The 21,419-nt window shown below is 37.8% G+C and overlaps 1 protein-coding gene across 5 annotated transcripts in view; it reads right to left on the bottom strand.

The window, feature by feature from the left end:
* Nucleotides 1-21,419, bottom strand: part of ROBO2 (roundabout guidance receptor 2) — a 523,934-nt gene that overhangs the window by 3,584 nt on the left and 498,931 nt on the right. For 3 of the 5 annotated variants that reach the window (XM_063126760.1, XM_063126761.1, XM_063126762.1), the window contains 3 exons: nt 18,919-19,089; nt 10,726-10,971; nt 1,625-1,825 (listed from right to left, as the gene is read on the bottom strand). In XM_063126760.1, coding sequence (XP_062982830.1) covers nt 1,625-1,825; nt 10,726-10,971; nt 18,919-19,089 — 618 coding nt within the window. The remainder of the gene's footprint in view (nt 1-1,624; nt 1,826-10,725; nt 10,972-18,918; nt 19,090-21,419) is intronic. The other 2 variants (XM_063126764.1, XM_063126765.1) reach the window with 1 other exon arrangement.

The raw sequence follows: 21,419 nt of genomic DNA, 5'->3' as shown, positions 1-21,419 counted from the left end.
TGTGTGTGTAATAAAAAGAGACCCAATTTGAAGGAGAACACTGCCCCAAAAATGTTGACTTGTATATTATAAAAATAAGTAAAGTAGCTTCTGTATCAGTACTTGTAAGTTTGTTCATTACACTTAAGACACATCTCAAATGCACTTTATTTTTTAGAAGGTTAATACTAAAGAAAAGCTACCAAAGTTCTAGAGTATGGCCAATCAAAGCAATTCTGAATATATAAACACGATTTGGGTATCTTGATTAGCATGAATGGGTCTCTCACTATGGTTTCGCCTAACAAACATGAAGGGTGCTTGATAAAACATGGTGAGTGTTGATAAAAAGGCTTGATGTTCCCTTATAACTTGTACCATTAGAAAGTATTTACCATTAAAGTTCGGTGGAGGAAGAGAGAGACACCTGAGAGTTTATGCAACTTGAATGTGGACAGTGGCAGAAACAAGGAATTGTGAGTTGGCTGAAGGTTGAGAAGGCCATTAAAGTTCTGCTGAGAGAGGTTTCAGGGGCTCATAAATTCAGCCCTGAACATTCTTTCTCTGCTTGGAAAAAAATATGAGTGGGAAAGGAAGACTTGGCATTTCTCCAGACTGCCAAGCCTTTTCATAATTGAAAACCATTTTTACCAGCCCCCCCAAATTACTCCCTTCTCTGTGCTTACTTTTCAAGTGATGGTAGTGGGGTGGTGAGAGAAGCAGCAGAAGCATTCGGGAAGAAGAGAGGGACATTTCCCCCTTTCTTCTCTCTATTTCCATCTCCCAATGAGCTGCTAATCCTGGTGGTGGATGGAAGATGGGTGTTCTTCTGAAGGCAGGAGAACACCTCTCATCAGCCACTACAGAACATTGGGGTTACAGAAGCTCCTCGCTTTCCTCCCTGATGGGATGATTAGCAGCACATCAGGGAGATGAAGAAAGGGAAGGAAAACAATATTCTCACTTTCTTCTCCAACCCACTTGGCTGGTTTTCATACTGCCACAGCTTAGAAAGCAAGCAAAGAGAGTGGAAGTGTGTATTGGGGGCTGTCAAGGAGGGCTTTTGAGGACATTAAGAGTTGGCAGGTGGGGGGCATTTTTTTGAATATCCCATTTTGTCTCTGAAAAATGATCTGGGCTCTTAAGACTTTTTTAATCCCTTGGATAAATTCTGAGTTAAAACAGGACATTTCTGTAGAAGGTTGAAGTACTTGGGAATGCAGTTATTCTCTTGGGTACTGATGCGAATTTAGATATTGGGCTATCTGTTCCTAAAATGCTCTGCTTACATATTTGCAAATAAATTACAAGATAATTCAAATACACTTTGTGCTCTGTCTTCCAAAGAAAATTCAACCTAGTAGTGTTCTCCTGGACTTCTCACTGTTTGAATAATCTAGCATATTTCCGTTCACACTAACATTTAGGCTGCAATCCTATGCACGTTTACCTTGAACCAAGCCCCATTGACAACAGTGAGGCTTACTTCCAAGCAAACATTGATAGGATTGTGCTGTTACTCAGCTAAATATGTATCCAGTGAAGAAAAGCATGTTATACATTCAAATCATGTTGTTAATGGTTCCCTTTATACAGCCCCCTTTTGGAATAGAATTTATTTCATTACATCTGAAACGAGGCTTACATAATTCACCAGAAAACTGTCCTTGGCTGTTTGACCCAATATAGCCTACATCAATTAGATCACTGGTGTTGCGTTGATGACCTCCTCGTATGACCTCGCCTTTTCTGGGTCCAGTTGACCCTTTTGAAGATGCTGTACCTGAAGAGCTGTGACCACCTGGGGATGGGAAGCTAGGCTTGCTATATGGCACCAGTGCCTCTTCTGCAAACATAACAAGAGGAATAGGGACAGATTATATATGTACATATATGAAATACTCACTTATTGAACAATAATATGATTGGGTAATTCTGCACATCTATTACTCTTATACACAGATAGTCTAACTATGAGAAAAGTCTGAAAACTAGAGATGTGTATCTGTCTCCTTCAAAATGGGAAGCTGCATCTCTCTGCCACCTCATTGATTACTAGAAATGTCTGAGGGGTACCTCAAAAAGAGAGAAATAACGTATACACTAGTTATAGTATTTTCATACTAACGGCAATGCTGAAATTTGCTACATTTTCAGTCCAAGACCATAGAGGAGGTTTACATGAACACCCTCATGCATCGAAAGTGTGCATAGCAGGCTTGTGGGGTGATGCTGGCAAGGCCTGCCCCTGCCAATACACCAAAATCATGCATTCAGCAAGGTCTATGCATGTGCCTGCATACATGTATGACACCTCCACCTGAGGTTTTTTTTTATTATTATTATTCTGGTTGTGCTTTTTATATCGTATTTTGTATTTGCGTTTTTAGATTGTTGGTTGTTTTTATGCGCTTCATGATTTTAATTTTTGTCAACCACCCAGAGAGTTTCGGCTATTGGGTGATACAAAAATGTAATAAATAAATAAATAAATGAATAAATGTACCAGTCAGGATTCAGCCTTGCATGGAGTCCTGCGTATGTTCATAAAACTGGTGAGGGCATGGCCACTACATACCTTTAAAAAGTACACACCTCATATGCGCTTTCAATACTTGAGGGAATTTATGTGACACCTTCTTACAGAAGTCTGAAAACAGGACATTTCGGAATCTAACACTCAAGATTTGGTCTATGAAATTTACAATTCCGTGTTTCCCATCTGCATGGTAATGGTTGTTTCTGTTATGACATTTGCATCATAGAGAGACCAGCACATCGGCACACAACAAGCCAGGTCATCATATTAGAATGTAAGCCTATGTGGCAGGATGTTGCTATTTTACTGTTTTACTATGTACAACAGACAATAGACAACAAAGAAGTTAAGGAAGAAGATTAAAAATAACGATTTTATAGATTCAATAACAATGTTTAAAAATAATATATACAAAGCATTCTATCACATGTGCAAAAGTACAATCAATCCATCAGACAGTTTAACCAAGAATGCTCAGTAAAGTTGTTTCTATTCTATTTTACTGTTTTACTATGTACAGCACCATGTACATTGATGGCGCAACAATAATAATAATAATAATAATGTGGAATGTTAGGCTGTTTTAGGGTTCCCTTTCACATGCTAGATTCTGCATTAGGGTGTGGGGATAACATTTAACTTTGCTTGCAGAATGCAAATTATATATAGTAATATTTTATACAGCAATTATCCTAGTCTAAGTTGTGGACATGGCTCTTGCTCAACGAGTAGGACAGAATCACAAAGTGTTTAACTTGGGTCTTGACTCCAGAATTCCTGTAGGAATTGGGCTGGGATAGGAATGGGGGATCAACTTTGATTACTAAAAAACCCAAAACACAAGGACCTAGCCCACCTCATTACAAAATCCATTTTGAAAATATAGGGATATTTTGTCTAGGGTTATTTGGCAACCTAAAATGTATTATGTTCCATACTGTTGGATTTAAATAAAATTATAGTTAGGCTGAACACTGATTCAATGTGACTGCTCTTTTGAGCCCCATTTATACTTAATATTGGAATAAGTAGTTCAGATCATTGAAAGATTCAGATAGCAGTGGAGAACATACTATTTATGTGTATTATCAATATTTATGTGTATTTTGTTGTACGATGCTTTCTCATTTCCTGGCATATGCAGAAAAGGCTAGACTTGTTTACACTTTATTCTTCCCACTGAATCTGGATTACTTTTAGTAGGAAGCTATTGTATGTGCACATATTGGAGCCATATTTTAATCTAAATTTATAAACTGCTATGTATTAATTATAAACATTAATTCATTATGGAGAAAAAACATGATGAATCATAGACTGTTTAATTAAATCATATACAATTTGCAGAACAATAAGACCAAGATTATAGTTTTCTTTAGGCTTGCAAAAATGCTTCTCACTATTTTCCATTAAAATTATGGTAACATTACTTCAATCAATTAAGATAAAGAACTATAGAATCAGCTAATTTAATTAGCTTCCTGGTGTTATTTCCAAGGATATCAAGCACATGGGAAATTACTTCATTGGCTTATATTATGTATAGTAACAAAAATCTTGACAAACAATTTCTGTCCTTCAGACATGATTGCTGTGACAGGGTCAAATTCACTAACTATGAACGGGGGCCTACAGGGTCTCTTAAAAACTAGCCCAATTTAAATAATTTTTACTTTTACTGATTTTCATAGGAGACTAATTTTATTGAATTCAGTGTAATGTGGAATTGCTTAACTTTGGCTGGAGCATATCCTAGGTGTTGATTTCTGCCAAGATTGTCCTGTTCTCTTGTTCTTAGAGGTGCTTGAGAAAATATGAACATAGGAGGTGGCTTATTTATTTATTTATTACAGTTTTATACCGCCCAATAGCAGAATCATCATTGCTTCATCTAGCCTAGAGCAGCTGTCCAAAGTTTCAGATTGATGTATCTCTTAGTCCTGAGAGCCTTTAAAATGGAAATGCCAGATACTGAATCTGGGACCTATTATACATGCAAAGCTAAGGGCCACTGAGCTATTGCAGCACCAACTTTATAATTAGGCAGAATCAGGCAGCAAAATGTGTGTGTTTGTGGAAAGGCAGCACAGGAAAGCAAACTACACTTATTTCATTTATATTATTATATTGTTACCACACTGAGGGCTCATCTACACCAAGCAAGATATTCCACTATGAAAGCTGTATGAAAGTGGTATATAAAAGGCAGGAGCCACACTACTGCTTTATAGCGGTACTGAAGTGCACTGACAACTGGTGGGGCCCATAGACACATACCATATACCGCTTTCATACCACTTTCAGAGTGTTATATCCTGCTTGGTGTAGATGTGGCATGGGCCCCAACAGTTGTTGGTGCACTTCAATATCACAATAAAGCAGTGGTGTAGATCCTGCAGTGCAGTTCAATACCACTATAAAGCAGTGGTGTGGCTCTTGCCTTTTATAGACCGCTTTCATACCACTTTCATAGTGGAATATCCTGCTTGGTGTAGGTGAGCCCTGTGTGGTGCAATTTAAATTTTCTGATTCAGGCACCCAAATGCCTTTTGATGGCTCTGTTTGGGGCAGGGTTGGATAGGGGGAACCATATGTCTGTGGTAAGAGGTTTGAATATCAACAAGGTCTAGCAAGGTCAGTTGGTTTACTCAGTGTTTCTCTGGTAACTAACACACCAGGACTAATTTAAAAATAGCAGGAAATAAATTGACCTCTAGATTTTGATGACATAGGAAGCTCATTTCCATAAACAGCAAGCATGTTTCAGTTCCCTGTGTCAGAAAGCATTATCTGTATCTACCTGTGTAAGAAAAACTCAATTTGGCAAGTAGTTCTCATAGAGCCCATATTGGAATCCAAGTCAAAAATTCGTATTTTGGCCAACAAGTCAGCCCTTATGAGGGTTAGAAAACTAATTCCAATTACAAAACAAACACTGTATTGAACAAAGAGAAGAATTTTTTTTTTATCCTTATAGACATTTCTGATTCAAAGATAACTACCACAGATTTTAATTACATTATGATATATCCCAAAAGTTTGAAAATTGCTATTCAGTTGTTATGTTTCAAATTATGTCAGCATGAAAGCATCTAATATAAATTCATAAGAAGAAATTTGCCCTAATTGCTCTTAAAGAAACACTTCAATGGAGCGGATTGCATCACTGAGTCCAACAAGATGAGAAATATGATACAGAATCTAAAAGATTCATCATAGGTACGTCAACTATTAACCAAACCACAGCTTCTGCAATGAGGCACTTGTTCAAGGCAGGCCTGTTGCTAAATTAAAAACTTGTTGTGGCAGTATTCTTGATAAGTATTGGTTCATGTTGATCCTGCACTGCAATATTTACCAAGTTTCACATGGCACAGTTTTTGTTCTTCTATACAGGAAGGAGATATTGAGAGTCTGTTAAAGCACTCAGTCAAGTAGAAAATTAAAGGGAAACCATACCAACGATGCTAGGACATAAAGCTTATTATCTACTCAGTAGTTCAATGGAGTACATGCATACTCTGTCAAAAACATTTTAATGTGAAGAAATTGGATCAAATGTTTTCATTTAAATCACCACATATGAATGCAGGTGGAAAGAAAGCAAAAACCATATTTCTTTCCATCTGCACAAGAAGATATTCTTTTTTAAAATGAGTGCAGAGCATTAAGGGACTGATGAACTGGATGCCATCTCTGATGGAAAAAGTATGCAGTCTTGAAAGGTGTTGCAATTTATTAGACGGTAAATGTAGTGAACGTCCTCTGATGACACTGTAACAAGAACTTCAGACTCCTTAAAGACAGCCATTCAGTACTAAAGAAATGCAAGTCTTCTGCTCCTTGTGTTCCAAAGTATAACACAAAGTATATCTGTACATGCAGTTTGTAACTTCATGTATACATTTTACTGATTTTATATATGTATACTGCATCTCATCAAAAGGATTTTTGAGGCAGCTTACATTAAAGATAAACCAAACATAAATAAATAAATACAATAAAACTTAAAAACACACATAACTAAAATAAACTAAGCAACTAAAATATTAAACCCAGCAGTAGGTAACACAAATCCTAAAAGTGACAAATCATAAAGCAATATATGAAGTTTAAAATACCTAGAAAAATAGCAATTTTTTACCTGCTGCCTAGAATGTATACTTATAGATGCCAGGCATACAGTTCCAAAGGAGACTTTTTCATAGTCAACAATGCCACCACAAAGCCATGTTGTCTGGTCTTCACCTACCTAACTTCTACAGGTATGGGAACTCAGAGAAGGGCAGGTTTGTATAGAAGCAATTGGCCCTTGATATAAACTGATCTCAGGCTGAATAAAGCTTTATATATGAAGTTCAGCATTTTGAATTGAGAGCTAATGAATGTATTTCAAAACTAGGAAGTGCAATCTGTATAACCTGTGCCAGTCAGTAGCCTACCTGCTGATTTGAAACAATTGATGTTTCTGAGAAACTCTCAAAATAATCCTATGTAGAACACAGTGCAGGAAGCCTAGATACTACCAAGACATGGATAGCTTGCCAAGCTTCCTCCCCCAGGAGTTGTAATTGGCGCACAAGCCTAGGCTGGTGAAAAAATGCTTTATGACATTGATGCCACTTTGGACTAAGAATAAGAATGAGTTTCACAGCACTCCCAAACTGAAAGAAAATTCCTAGAACAGGTTGAATTCCCTCTTTTCATAAATGGTGTGTAACCTTAATCTGCAGTTCAGAAAATAATTTTTGGTTACACAAATTTGTATGCTACACTCAGAATCAAAGTAGATTTGAATGTTACAATGGGCATGAAAGGAGATAGTAACCTGAATGTTGATCAAGCTCACAAAGATGTTCCTACTAGCCATCTACTATTTTCTTTGATTGTGAAAGATGACAAGGATTGCCTAGATGCTGAAAGTCGTACACAAAATAAAGACAGACACATAATGAACAATATCAGGATGTGGTTTATCTGCAATCAATGAGCAAGAAACCACATGTTGGATTTGGCCTGCTGATGAACCCGAATCTCAAAAGCTCCAAAATCACTATGCTGATGGATATAGCATAACATATTTCACAGTTTGAGACCACAATTGCCAAGAAAAATTTAAAGCTCATGTTCCTGGTCTATTTGTTTAGCTTTCACTATCAACATCAGTGAGGTGGCATTGGATGGAAAACAAACATTTAATATAATGCAAATTGTAGCATTTCAAAGAGGACTAACTAGCATTTGAGTACAACCTCACTTGGCTATTATCATGCAATATCATATCACTGCAGGATAACTCCGTCAACACACAATCATAACTTTTGATCAGGAGTAGTACTGCGAAGTGAATGACCTTGTATGTACTTGGCCAGAAGAGATTGAACGTATAATAATTCAAACAGAAGGATTTCATGTCATCATGATTTACTAAACAGCAATTGGCTAGCATGTTGATACCTCAGGACTTGAAGATTGCAGGACAGACAGAAGATTCTTTTCAGAGTATGTTCCCACCAACATATTTAAAGAAAAATAGTATCACTGTGCTTTGAGAGTGTAAGAGATAGCAATGGAAGCAACAATATATTTTCATCAATTGTGTGGTGGTCCAGTTCAAGCAAAGGCCATGGGTATAGCTAGAGCTGTCCCTTAGGACCAAAGTCCAGGGTTCTGCAGTCAGACCCCCCCTCAAATGACCACCCAGACAGTAGCAGGTGGTGAGAGCATTAGTGCAGCAGAAGAATAGTCCATTTTATGTCTGTTGTCATAGCAATGCTATATTTTAAGTGAATTTAAAATGCCAAATTGGATATGTTCAGAGTATTTTATAAGATTGGAAGTTTTGTTGTTTTTTGTGTTGTTCTAATTTTTAGAATCTAACATATAAGGAATATAGAAGCAGTTTTAAAGCACTGAATGGTACCTGCAGGGAAAGAGAAATGTTAGTTATGTGCTTCATAACTGAAATAATTCACAAGGACATCAAAGTCCGCCCCCACACCATAAGAACATTAAGCCCAGGGTCTAAAATTACATATCTGTACCACTAAGAAAAGGGTTAGATTATGATGTACCTGTTCACATTTCCAGTAGCATAGCTATTTCATTCATAAATGACGACTGCAAAGCAGGAAGAATGTGCTTATCTCCTAATGAACAACACTTTACATGTGCAAGTTCTGGATATACTTTTTGAAATGAAAGCAGTTAATAATCTCATGACAGTAAATCATGCCATATGTTGAATTCAGCCACTGCCATGCTTTGAACAAATGCTTTGTTTATTTCTAGCAGCTATTTTTCAGCTACAAATTTATTTAAAGATTTATGATGCATCTTGTAGATTCTGTTGTGACTTTGTGGTGCTATTACTCCATTGTAGGAGAGTCCTTTTAAGCAATCTTCATTGGCTCTTTTGTGTCAAGGTAATATGCAAGACAATAGAGTTAATGTAACAATTTTACAAACATTTTGGGTATCTGAAAATAAATGTATGTTCATAGCAGCTAAAATGGTTATAATGATAGAAATATTATGCTTGATCTCCTTCCCTCTTAAAATGGGGCTGCCAACAAATACTGGATTTTCTATAATTCCACAGAGGCCAAAGATTGCAATAACAGAAGCATAACATTATTTATAGAAGCCTCTTTTGTTTCTGATATACCTGATATACCTGATTTTCAAAACTACGTTTTGTTCTATTTAAGTTATAACCCTTCCCTTTTCTTTCTGTTACTATTTATTTTTATTATAATTTTCATATATTACTGATATTCAACATCCTTAAAACAGATTTTTTTCCAGGTGATGTCACTGCAATTTCCTAACTATTGTGGGATGAAATATGGAACAGAACAAGAATTTAAGATAGCCATAATGGGATCACTCTGTTCTACATGCATGATTGGCAACATGAGTTTTCTGATACAGGTAGACTACCTCTAATTGAAATACATGTTTGCTTTGCTGTTCATGGCAACACGCCTTCTAAAAGATGACACCTTTACTCTTATTTTCCCTACTACAAGTCCAAGTTGCAATTTTTATTTTCCTAGATGATTTTGTTTACAGAAAACTTGAAAAACGAAAGAAAAATAAATCTTCAATAACCATACATTTTACATTACTTAGTCCGCAGATATTTTTTGTTGTCTACAATTAAATATTAAGAATAAACAAGAACAATACTAATTCATGATTATTAGGCCAATAATCATGTTATATGAGTAAGAACCATTAATACATCAATTGTCCATATTGTTGAAACTCTATTATATGGCAGTGAGTTTAATGAGACTTATTCCTAGGTAAATGTGAATAGAATTGTATCCTTACACTTTTACAGCTATTTTATATTTTCCCAGTAGTAATCTTCAAATAATAAACTGTGTTTTGAATAAATTCAAAGAAGTTCACTTTATCAATGAACGATCATTAGGAGGTTCTTTTGCATATCAAAAAGCAAAACAAAACAGTATGCATGCCTTCATCTTATATGAATCCTGTTTTGTCATTATTTCTTTGCATTGTGTGATTTCTTTGGCAATGAGATATGGGCATAGAACACATTCCACCAATATCATTGAGTAGAAGGGCTGATTTTTTTTTTAGCGTTATTTGAAATCAAGCTGACAAAAAGAATGCATAAAGCTGCAGTTAAACTCAGTCTATTGTGAGTTTTTGCCTTATCAATAAGGGTCTGAATTTATCAATGAGAAGTTCAATGTTTTAAAAAATCACACATCCCAAAACAAACCAAGAGACCAAACTGGCTTTGAGCATAGTGCAGGGCAACATAGTTAAACATGTGAGTAAATTGATGAGAATGCTGTTAATACAGGTTGAAGGTAAGGTCATTTGGTGCACTGTATGCATGCAAAAATACCATTCCAAGGGATAAAAAAAATTCATAACCCATCTGTGTTCGATATGTATGTATTCGTCACATAAGATGTAAAATACATTTCCCCCCTCCTGCATATAGTAGCATTACTAACTCCCAAAGGCATGCATTCAGAATTTTAGTAGCATAGGTGTATTCAAAAGCTTCACCATTGCAGGAGCAAACACTAGAGGTCAAATGTTAATAGCAATCCTTTGACTGTTGCAATGTAAGCTTTGACCTTGACTGCCTGAAGGAGGATTTTCTAATGGAAAATATTTAGGGAACTGCCTAAGCTATTTTGAGAGGTGCAACTACACACCTGATCCAAATGCTGGCTTTTGCTGGCCTTGAAGTTCTGTGGAGGTTATCCATTCCTGGGTTTGCCGCTGCCACTCTAGTGACGTTCTAGCTTGACGATCCAAAGAACTCTTTGTTTCATCTATGCTGGATGTGTGCTGTCGTTCTAGAGAGCTTCCTTTCCTCTCTGTCGAACCTCCACGTTGGCCAGGGCCTATCTGTTGCCTTAAAGCCTGACCAGGGGGTGGGTCTGGTGGTGGCGGAAGATCTAAAAAATGTGAATAGACTCAAAATTTCAGTGACACGTTAAGTTATGCTTGACGACGTAGAGCAAAATGTAAGGTCTAAAAACCTTGCCAGTCAGAAATAAAAATATTCTATGTATTTCATTAATTTTAGACCACTACTAGATACCTTTCATTATAACTAACATATTGAGTTCTTCACCAGAAGAATTATTTTAGTTGAGCTTCCCCTGACAAATTAAGTAACTAAAATCACTTACAGTGTCAGTTGATTTGGGTTTTGTTTCATTTTGGGTTTTGTTACAATTGTTATGAAATAGTTTTCAAAATCCTAATGAATACAGACCGCCTTCTAAATGGAACCTCTCCCATCAGGTAAATAAAGGTGGCCTCATATGAAGGTTTTTTCCAGATCTATAGGCCAAGTCTACACCAAGCAGAATATAACAATCTGAAAGCAGTTTCGAAATGGTATGTGGAATGTGTACTGGGCCACAACAGTTGTCAATACTGATATAAACCATTATAAAGCAGTAGTGTAGATCCTGCCTATATTAACATTTACTCAAATTTTAAGTGAATTTGTAAATTGCTTTGGTACATTCAGAAAACAAATCCTGAAGAAACTCTTCAATGGCAGTTCATCAAATGAATATTTGACAGCTTGTGCTGGTTTCAAGCATACAGTTGTCTATAGCTGGCTGTCATATTTCAAATTTATACTGGTATCATTATAAAAACATTTAACACTGACAAATACTTTTCCAGAACACTGGAATATTTTATACCGACAAATACTTTTCCAGAATAATTGTGTGCAATGTTTTGTGCGAAGTTGGTCTTGTGAAAGGCTATTAATATCATCAGTTTGATTTTAAATATTTTAAAATACTGCACTTTAACTCCCTCCCCACAAATTACAACTTTTAAAAGGTATATGTAAGTGTTGTTTTCTTTTATTTTTGGACCTTGCAATGGTGAAGAGGCACTAGTAATGCACTTTTTTGGGGGTGGGGGGGGGCAATCTCTTAGTTGCATTCCAACATTCTGCCCATGCTGTTTCAAAATGAACATGCAAGATTATTACATATGAGCCACTTACTAAATCCTCCTCTTAGAAATACAGGCATTGCAATTCCCTGAATCAGGCCTACATGAAATATTTATTGTGCATGACATTTTGGTTCTTTCTTCTTCTGAATTAGGAAGGTAGCAATGCTCTAAAGAGGTTAGTTCACACGTGTATGCTAACTGCTTTCTTTGTCCATATGATCTTGACCATCTTTTCTTACTGGATCAGGTGAATATAGCACAATGTTAACCACAAGTAATCATGGATGTGACATATCCCCCCCCTCCCCCAGGAATCAAAGGAATCTGCTGGTTCTACCATGTATAGCCTCGTGCATACCTACGTTTCTACACAAGAGCCCATACCTAGGCTATGCAGAAATAGCATAGAGGAGAAAGGAACAGCAGGTGTATATTTGTGAAACTCAGTTTTTGGGGGCATGAAAACTGTATAGTGTGTTATGGAGGCAGCTGTTTGTGCTGTTATTAGTTATTCCAAATCACCAAGGACAAGTAATCTTCCCCCCACCTACCCTACATATTGACTAACTTGTTCATTTACAGATCTTTGGAGACTATGGGTTGGTTAATGTGAATGAATAATCAAACTCCACAGACAGAACCTTCATATTACCTCATATTCCCACAAATGCAGTGCTTTTCAAAGAGAGCAGTTCTTTCACACATTCAGCCATCAAGTGTTCAGAAATCCAAGTGATGAACATGTCCTTTCATTTACATCCTTTGAGTTACATCCAAATGATGTAACTGTGCTTTCTCATTGGAACTGAAACAAACTAACCATAACTGAATGGGAGCCTGCCTTCTGATGCGTATAGCAGCTCCAGGGTGGGAGGATTTTCACTGGGACCATGACAATGAGTGAAAGGGCTCAACTCCTCCCCTTTCCTTCATGACCCCAAGCTACTGAACTATGTGTTATGGCATCTGTCTACTTATTTTAGGCCTAATCTACACTAAGCAGGATATTGCACTATGAAAGGAGTATATAAAAGGCAGGAGCTACACCAAGCAGGATAAAGTAGTATGAAAGTGGTATGTAGTATGTGTCAATGGGCCCCAACAGTTGTCAGTGCACTTCAATACCTCTATAAAGCAGTAGTGTGGCTCCTGCCATTAATATACCACTTTCATACCGCTTTCATAGTGCAATATCGTGCTTGGTGTAGATTAGGCCCTAGTATCCTAAGGCCCAAGCTGGGCAACTTGTAGCTTCCAGAAGTTTTGGCCTACAACTCATGATCCCTCAGCATTGGCTATGCTGACTACAGCTGGTGGGAGTTGTAGGTGAAAACATCTGGAGGGCCACAGTTTACCCACCCATGTTCCTAGATTGACCCTGCCAACCCAGGCTGCTCAATGGATTCTCCTAGACAGGACAGACCATAGGCAGTTTGGTTGCTCACCACATAAAGAAGCTTCATACAGACCCAAAGGTTTGAAATTTCAGCCTTGGCTTCTCTTGACTATTGTCAATCAGATTTGTGGAGAATACTTTTATTAGATAGCTACTCATTTGGCAATTCAGTGTGGCATAGTGGCTAAAGTGATGGACTGGGAGTCGGGAGATCCAGGTTCTAGTCCCCACTTGGCCATGGAAACCCACTGGGTGACTTTGGGCCAGTCACAGACACTCAGGCCATAGCTAGACCTAAGGTTTATCCCTGGATCGTCCAGGGGTCAAACCTGTTCATCTTGGTGACACACAGGGGATCCAGTGCTCAGGCAGGAGCGAACCCTGGATGATCCCAAGATAAACCTTAGGTCTAGCTGTGGCCTCAGTCCAACCTACCTCACAGGGTTGTTGTTGTGAGGATAAAATGGAGAAGAGGGGGATGATTATGTAGGCCGCCTTGGGTTCTTTGGAGGGAAAAAGGCAGATATAGATGTAATAAATAAATAATAAATAATTAGTCTTGTTCCCATTCACACAGAATTGCAAGATGAAGAGGATCATATCGCATGATCTCATTTTGTTCCTTCTTGTTCTAGTGCCTGTTCATTCTTTTCTTCAAATGATCTTATCAGCATTTCCTATAGTACTGCATATTAATTAAAATAACCTTATGTTGGCCTTTTAGTGGATTTGGAATTGTTCTTTCAACTTTCTTTTCTCAGTAGATCTAAATCAAGTGGTAATTGAATAACTTTTTGGACTTGACTTATGAAGGTAGGCAAGGATGGAGGAACGGATAAACTGAGTTCCTACAGGATGGCAAATATAAATGGATAATTTGCCACACAGGTAGGCATGAAGGGATGCGATTTCCTATAAATGGTAAATCCTAGTGATGTTCATAAACCACAAGATACGTTCATAAACCTTGGGGGACTTATGACTATCCTTTGTTGTTCTATTCCAGTGAGGTTCCATTCCTCTAGGGTTCAAATACTCAGTAAAAATATATTTTTCCGGAACACCTAGCCTTAGCTGGCAGCCATTTGATTTGGTTGGAAGCCAGCCAAGTCTTCAGAAGCCGCACATAGTGACAGCATAGTTCCGGAAGGAGAAATTTGCAAGCCAATTAGTAAAATAATGTAATATTATTGGAGAGTGGTGGCTTTTCTCCCAATTCTGTAATTAGAGCGCTGTGGATTCTGATATTTTGTGACAGCAATGACCTCAACAAAGCCTAAATGTGTTCCCATTTGACTCACCTTGGATTAGTGTGAACAGTGTGAGAGATTACCCATGGTGACTGAAAACAATAGTTATTAGTATAGACTTTTTAAAAAGAGCTTAATGTTGCTAACCCTCCTGCCAGTGCACTTTAATGAAAATCTCAATTAATTGCAGACATTACCCGGGGGAGGAGATAATGAAAAAAGAACTTACTTCTTCTTTACATATGAAGCATACTATGTGATAGTTCACACATTGACATTATATGAGTCCTATAATGTCCTCATTCTATACAGTCATCAATTTAATACTTTTTAATGCCATTGATTGCGATAGGATGGTTAATGTTGAACAGGAGACACCCATGAGACACACTGGCTATTCTCACAAGTGATATAAAAATGAAATTCAAAATGCAATATAGAATGCAAAATAAAAAGAAAGAAAAGAAATTAAAGGGATAAATTAGAACGAAATATCAGCAGAAAGCACATTTAGACTATTGCTATAAATAGAAAGCAGCCAACAGTGGGATATATTTGTGAAATTCATTTCATTTTATCTTTGTTTTCAATATCTCTTTTAATTCCATTGTAAAATAGTTAATGATTGTTTCCTGAAAAAGGTATTTATTATGGATGGTGTCTGAGATTGCCATGATTCTCCGATATCATCTTGCCGCTCGTCTTGTGACTGATTCCTGTTCATGTTTGCGATCACTGCTCGCTCTGCATGAACGGGAAAACTGCGCAAATTGAGCAGCCATCAAAATTTGCACAACTTCCCTCAATAGACTAAGGTGGGGCTGAATCAGTCTACAAGGGAAATTTTTACAAATTAGGAAACTGGAAAGTTGCACAAATCAAATGCAAGCACATATCTGGCAATTTGTGAATATTTTTGGAGGACAGATGCTTGGGGCTTCAAACAAGGGATGTTCAGATGTTTTGCGAGCAAAACAAAATCCACATAGATCCCTATTATGTCAAGGATATATACAGATATAAGCAACATTCATTTCATTGTTGTAAATTAGATACTTTAGCAATTTGCTCTCCATTTAAACTTAAAGGGTATACAATGGCTTGGATCCTAAGTTCACTAGGGCTCTTGCAGGCAGGGCTTTTAATGTGCTATCGGTGTTCCTTGTTTGCAGGATTTTTTAAGCTGCCCCATTATGTCATCGATCTCCTGCAGTCAGCCGATCTCCTGCAGTCAGCCCTAACCCTAACCCTAACCCTAACCCTAACCCTTCCCCCCACTTCTCCCATTTTTCTTATCTCCTAGAAAATCCATTAAATGCCACGATCTCCAGAAAAACAGTGGTGTGGCTGTCTGATCTTGGCCACTTGGGGCGTTTTGTGGGTGTGATTCTGTGGCGTGTAGTGTGATGTTGTTGGGGACGTGTTTTCATGGCTTCAGGCTGGCCAAACAGCCACATTCCTCCCTCACCCAGCGAGTCAATTGCACCTTCTCCTTGCTCTCTACTGCTGCTTCTGCAGCAAACAGTAATTGCTTTCTCCACCCTAATGCAGGGAGGTTTTTTAAAAAAGCATCCTTTGACTCCATTGGACACTTCCCCGCCTTTTTAAACCTCCCTGCATTGTGTGTGTGCATAATTTTGGGCCCGTTTAGAAGACACCTTAGACCATGGCTTTAACCACAGTGAATAAGGCTTTTTGCTTTATTCACCATGGTTAAAGCCATGGTTTAAGGTGTATTTTGAACATAGCCTGGCTTTCTGGCTTAACCAACATGGTTAAAGCCATGGTTTAAGGTGTCTTCTGAATGGGGCCAAAGAGTAAAATAATAGATGGATTGGGGGAATAGGAGGTTTAATCCTCCCCTCTTGAAGTGACATAGTAGAAATCCAAAATGGGACTGCACATCCCATTAAAAGTGCAGCAGTAAAACTTTGACCTTCCAGAACTGCATGAAATAAACAAACAAAACAACAATACACAAAGAATGGAGCAGTGAAGGAAAGTGAGAACCTTGGCTACATTTTTTGTCATTTTCTGCCCACTAATGTGGACAGAAGATAATGGCATGTAGTGGCATTTTCCCCACAGTATGGACAGTCCACAGTGATCCCGCTTGTAGTTTACAGTAGAAGAGCAATGATTGGTTCTGCTACGAGCCCTCCATCTGGAAGAGTTATTAGATTATAATCCGATACATACTTATTTGGGAGTAGGCATTCAAGGGTGGTTACTTCTGAGCAGACATACATAGGATTGCCTTGTTAGGCTACAATTCTATACACATCTACTTGGGAGTAAATCTTCTTGAACTTGGTTTTGTTTACTTCTTAGTGGACGTGTATAGGATTGCATTGTTAAGGAATTTCATAGAAGGGACTTTTCCCAGTGCTTCTTCCCTGGTGCAGCCACTGTGCCCCTCCCTCAAACTTGGGGAGAAAACTAACATTTTATATGTTCTGGAACGGGAGATGGGACAGAAATTCATTTGGTTGCATTTTAATATTAACTGGCATAACACACTTCCAGAACTAATATACAAACTAGAGCAGTATTCTCACTACATTTTTATGTATCTCAAAATTGTTTAATACTGTTGAAAAATGCATACAAAAATGTGCACTTTAGGGAGAAATACATTCAGAAAAATGTATAAAAATTGCATACCTTAGGAAAATGCGTACAAAAATGTATGTATGCATTTTAATGCATTTTCATATTGCCTGATTTTTGTGTGCAGAAAACGACAGATTCATTCATCCCTACTATGAACTCATATCAAAGCAGAAATTAGACTTTGTGTGTGTGTGTATGACTGTATGTGTGATTTTAAGACTAGTCTTAACTTTTTGAAAGGAACAATCCTTTGAAGGTACCAATCCTTTTCAACTTATTCATAAATGATATGGAATTAGGAGTGAGCAACGTGGCCAAATTTGCCGATGACACCAAATTATTTAAGGTTGTTAAACACAAAGGGATAGTGAAGAGCTCCAAAGGAATCTCTCCAAGCTGGGAGGGTGGGCATCCAAATGGCAGATAAGGTTCAATATAAGCAATGTAAGGTGATGCACGTTGGGGCAAAAAACCCAACTACAAGTATAATCTAATGGGATCTGAGCTGGCAGTGACCAAACAAGAAAGAGATCTAGGGATTGTAGTAGACAGCTCGAAGAAAATGTCCACCCAGTGTGCGGCCACTGTAAAGAAGGTAAAATCCATGTTAGACTTTATAAGAAAAGGAATTGAAAATAAAACGGCCAGTATCATACTTCCCTTATACAAATCTATGGTGTGACCACACTTAGAATACTGTGTACAGTTCTGGTCACACCTAAAAGAGGATATTATAGAGCTTGAAAAAGTGCAGAAAAGGGCAATTAAAATGATTAAGGGGCTGGAGCAACTCCCCTATGAGGGAAGGTTACATCAACTGGGATTGTTTAGCTTGGAAAAAGGAGGCTAAGGGGAGACATGATAGAGTTGTACAAAATTATGCATGGTGTGGAGAATGTGGATAGAGAGACATTTTTCTTCCTCCCTCAAAATATTAGAACCCAGGGTCATCCTATGAAGCTGTTTGGTAGGAGATCCAGGACAAATAAAAGGAAGTACTTCTTCACACAGCACATAGTTAAATTATGGAACTTACTACCACAAGATGTAGTGATGGCCACCAATTTGGATAGCTTTAAAAGGGGGGGGGGTAAATTTCTGGAGGCGAAGGCCATCAATGGCTACTAGCCCTGATGGTTGTGTGCTATCTCAAGTATTTGCGGCAGTAAGCCTGTGTGAACCAGTTGCTAGGGAACATGGGTGGGAGGGTGCTGTTGCACTGTGTCCTGCCTTGTTGGTCCTTGGCCAATGGCTGGTTGGCCACTATATGAACAGAGTGCTGGACTAGATGGACCCTTGGTCTGATCCAGCATGGCACTTCTTATGTTCTGTGGAATGACTTTAAAAGTAAAATAAAAATGAACCTTCATAAAGCTTGAGTTATATAACTTCTTCAGACAAAATCTTTGTCGATCAATGCATGCAATATTATTAAGATATCAGGGGACTGGAGGTTACAGCCGGCTAGTAGAATCTGACACCAAGCCCAGGCATTACGTGTAGAGCCCTGACATAGATCTAAAATAAACAGTGCCTACTGCTTGAGTTGAAAGTGGCAAGCAAATGTTCTTTAAGATAATTTTAAATTTAATTTCGGTATACTATTATAGGAAACCCCACTTTACAATTACCAAGTAAATGACCAAACCAGAACTTACCATCTGTCATCCCTTCCCTACGATGAGGCAATGGAGGCTGGTCCACTCTGCCTCCCTTGTGTTTTTTGGTAGGCCTAGGCCTTTGACTTTGATTCTGGCTTGCACTGGCGTTGCTGTCAGTGGAAAATGGGCTGGTTGGCCGAGGCCTCTGAGAGGACGAATATGGTTTGCCTAAAAACAAAAGTTAAAATCAAAATATTATTGTGCTGATGGACCGATTCCTCTTACATGTCTGCTCTAACATTCTTCAATTTATTTCTTTGGGAGCATTTCACAAGAGAACTACTTTTATGGAAGACCCCATCAGCAAAGTGACAAATTCAGCACTGAATTTTACTAAGAAAGACAGTTGTCGATATTTTTGTCCATCACCATTGTTTTGTATTCTAATTAGAAATGCTATACTAAACCATAGTTTGTTTTTCTTTTGGAAGCAACATTTAATCAAATGTCTTTGCTATGCAGAAAACATGTATGTCTGTGATTAGTTTTTTTCTACCCAGTGATATCCAGCAAAAATCAAAAAGGGAAGCAAGCAAACCAGAAAGAATGCAAGGGGAGAAACCAGTTCACAAAGGTGTGAAAGATCCATCTAGTAGAACCTCTGAGTTCGCCTGATAATTTATTTGATTTGTATCTACCTTTCCAACAACAACTGGCACACAAATAGCATCATTTTATGAGATGGGCTAGGTTATTTTCAGCATTGGGATGCATCAGATTGCCCCTGAAGAAGGAGCTTATTCCAAAACTTATTGGGCTGTATCAAATTTTAATCTTTTGCACCACTGAGAATTTGTTTCTCCTCTTGTATTCTTTTTACGCAATTATAAGAGGCCGGATCCAGATTTAGGTACATGTAATTGGGCTGATGAAAATGGACTTCCTCACCTCCTCCTCCATATGGCAGCTCTTCCAACACCAGAAGATGCTACACAGAGCATCAGAGGTCCTGATGAATGAGGTGAGCTGTGGTGTGGAGGGAAAGGGGGATCCCCCCAAATTGGGTGGAGATCACTTCCATGAACAGAGCCCTGCTGTCAATGGAAGATGAATCCTGCATCTAACACCTATGGTATATTTATATTGGCTAAGTAACCACATAAGGCATGTTTGAGAAGATAATTGTTTGTTCTAGGGTCCAAACCATTCAAGAGAATGTTATCCCATTTATTTTATATGCATGGATTATATCAATCCAAATCAAGCAAAACGTTTCAATTCAAGTCAGAATTGAATATGACTTGAATTGAAATATGAGTGGATTTTGTTTTTCCTGCTGAGAATGTCTTTTTTAAAAAACATTTTCATGTATTTCAATCTATAATAGAAACTTAGAAATTATGATACCATTTTTAATTTTTGTAGCTTCTCTACAAATCTAGGTGGGGTTTAACATGCTTACATGATTTTTTTTTAACAAGCATTGATGAAGGTCTAATTCAAAATACAATGGAAGTGATATTTGTGTTACCAGATTCCATAAATTTGTTATCAATAATCCCATGCTTAAGTATTCTTAAGAGTTCTGGACAATGCTGTATTTTAGAAGTCATTTATTGTTCTCGAATATAGGATTTATTATTAGCTCATATAATTTTTTCACACTGGAGCATTTATAGTAAGTCATCCATTAGAGTAACACTTAGGTAAAAAACATCCCAACAGATGAACAAGAGAAAAAAATATCCTTGTAACTCCAAGCGCAATTTGCAAGTCTGAGGGGAAATGCAGTGAAAGCATGATGAAGGGAAGATACTGACAGCACTATGTATAATCCACAGGAATGTACATATCAGTTTTCTCTCAGGATTAAAAGTTTTATTTTTCACATAGGCAAAAATCAAAAGGTGCAACCCATCATCTTCCATATGGGAGGGACTCCCATGCCTATAAAGGTGTCTATAAAGTCCCCTTCTTGTTCTCTGTGGCAAGTGCATTGGTTCTTTCCAGGGCCCTACAACACAGACTACTTGCAATACACAGGTTCTAAAGAGTAGGAGACAACTGCACTGCTCTCTGTGAAAGCATGGATGAGACTTTCATTCAACAAAATGGCTGGACACAGAGCAGTGCATTTGGCATGATTTTACCATGTCTGAAGTCGGTAGAAGGCACTCTATAGACATCCTATAGATATTCTTTCTGCACATGCAGAAATATGAGCTGCATATGCAGGAAAAGTTGGATTATGCCCAAAATTATAATGATGAATAATAAAATAATAAATTACTGGATAATAAAAAGACTGCCCTCATGAAGCACACACTACATTTAATGGACAGACTAGTTTACACTTTACAGCCATCACAGGAAGGTCATTTAAACCATTCCACATGGTAGGTCTTATGCGATTGTCAGGGACAGTAGCTCACTATATAGATTTTTCAGTTTTTCACAATGTCACTGCAGTGGTGTTGTCAAAATGTATTCATTCACGTGGTATGCTCCCATTCAAGCATTTCACATGGTAACACCTGCCATGTGAACCATGTTGCCAT

The sequence above is a fragment of the Elgaria multicarinata genome, chromosome 5, assembly GCF_023053635.1.
Source record: "Elgaria multicarinata webbii isolate HBS135686 ecotype San Diego chromosome 5, rElgMul1.1.pri, whole genome shotgun sequence".
NCBI classification, from domain to species: domain Eukaryota; kingdom Metazoa; phylum Chordata; class Lepidosauria; order Squamata; family Anguidae; genus Elgaria; species Elgaria multicarinata.
Note: the sequence above shows the minus strand (reverse complement) of the source record. Positions and strands in the feature narration are given on the sequence as shown.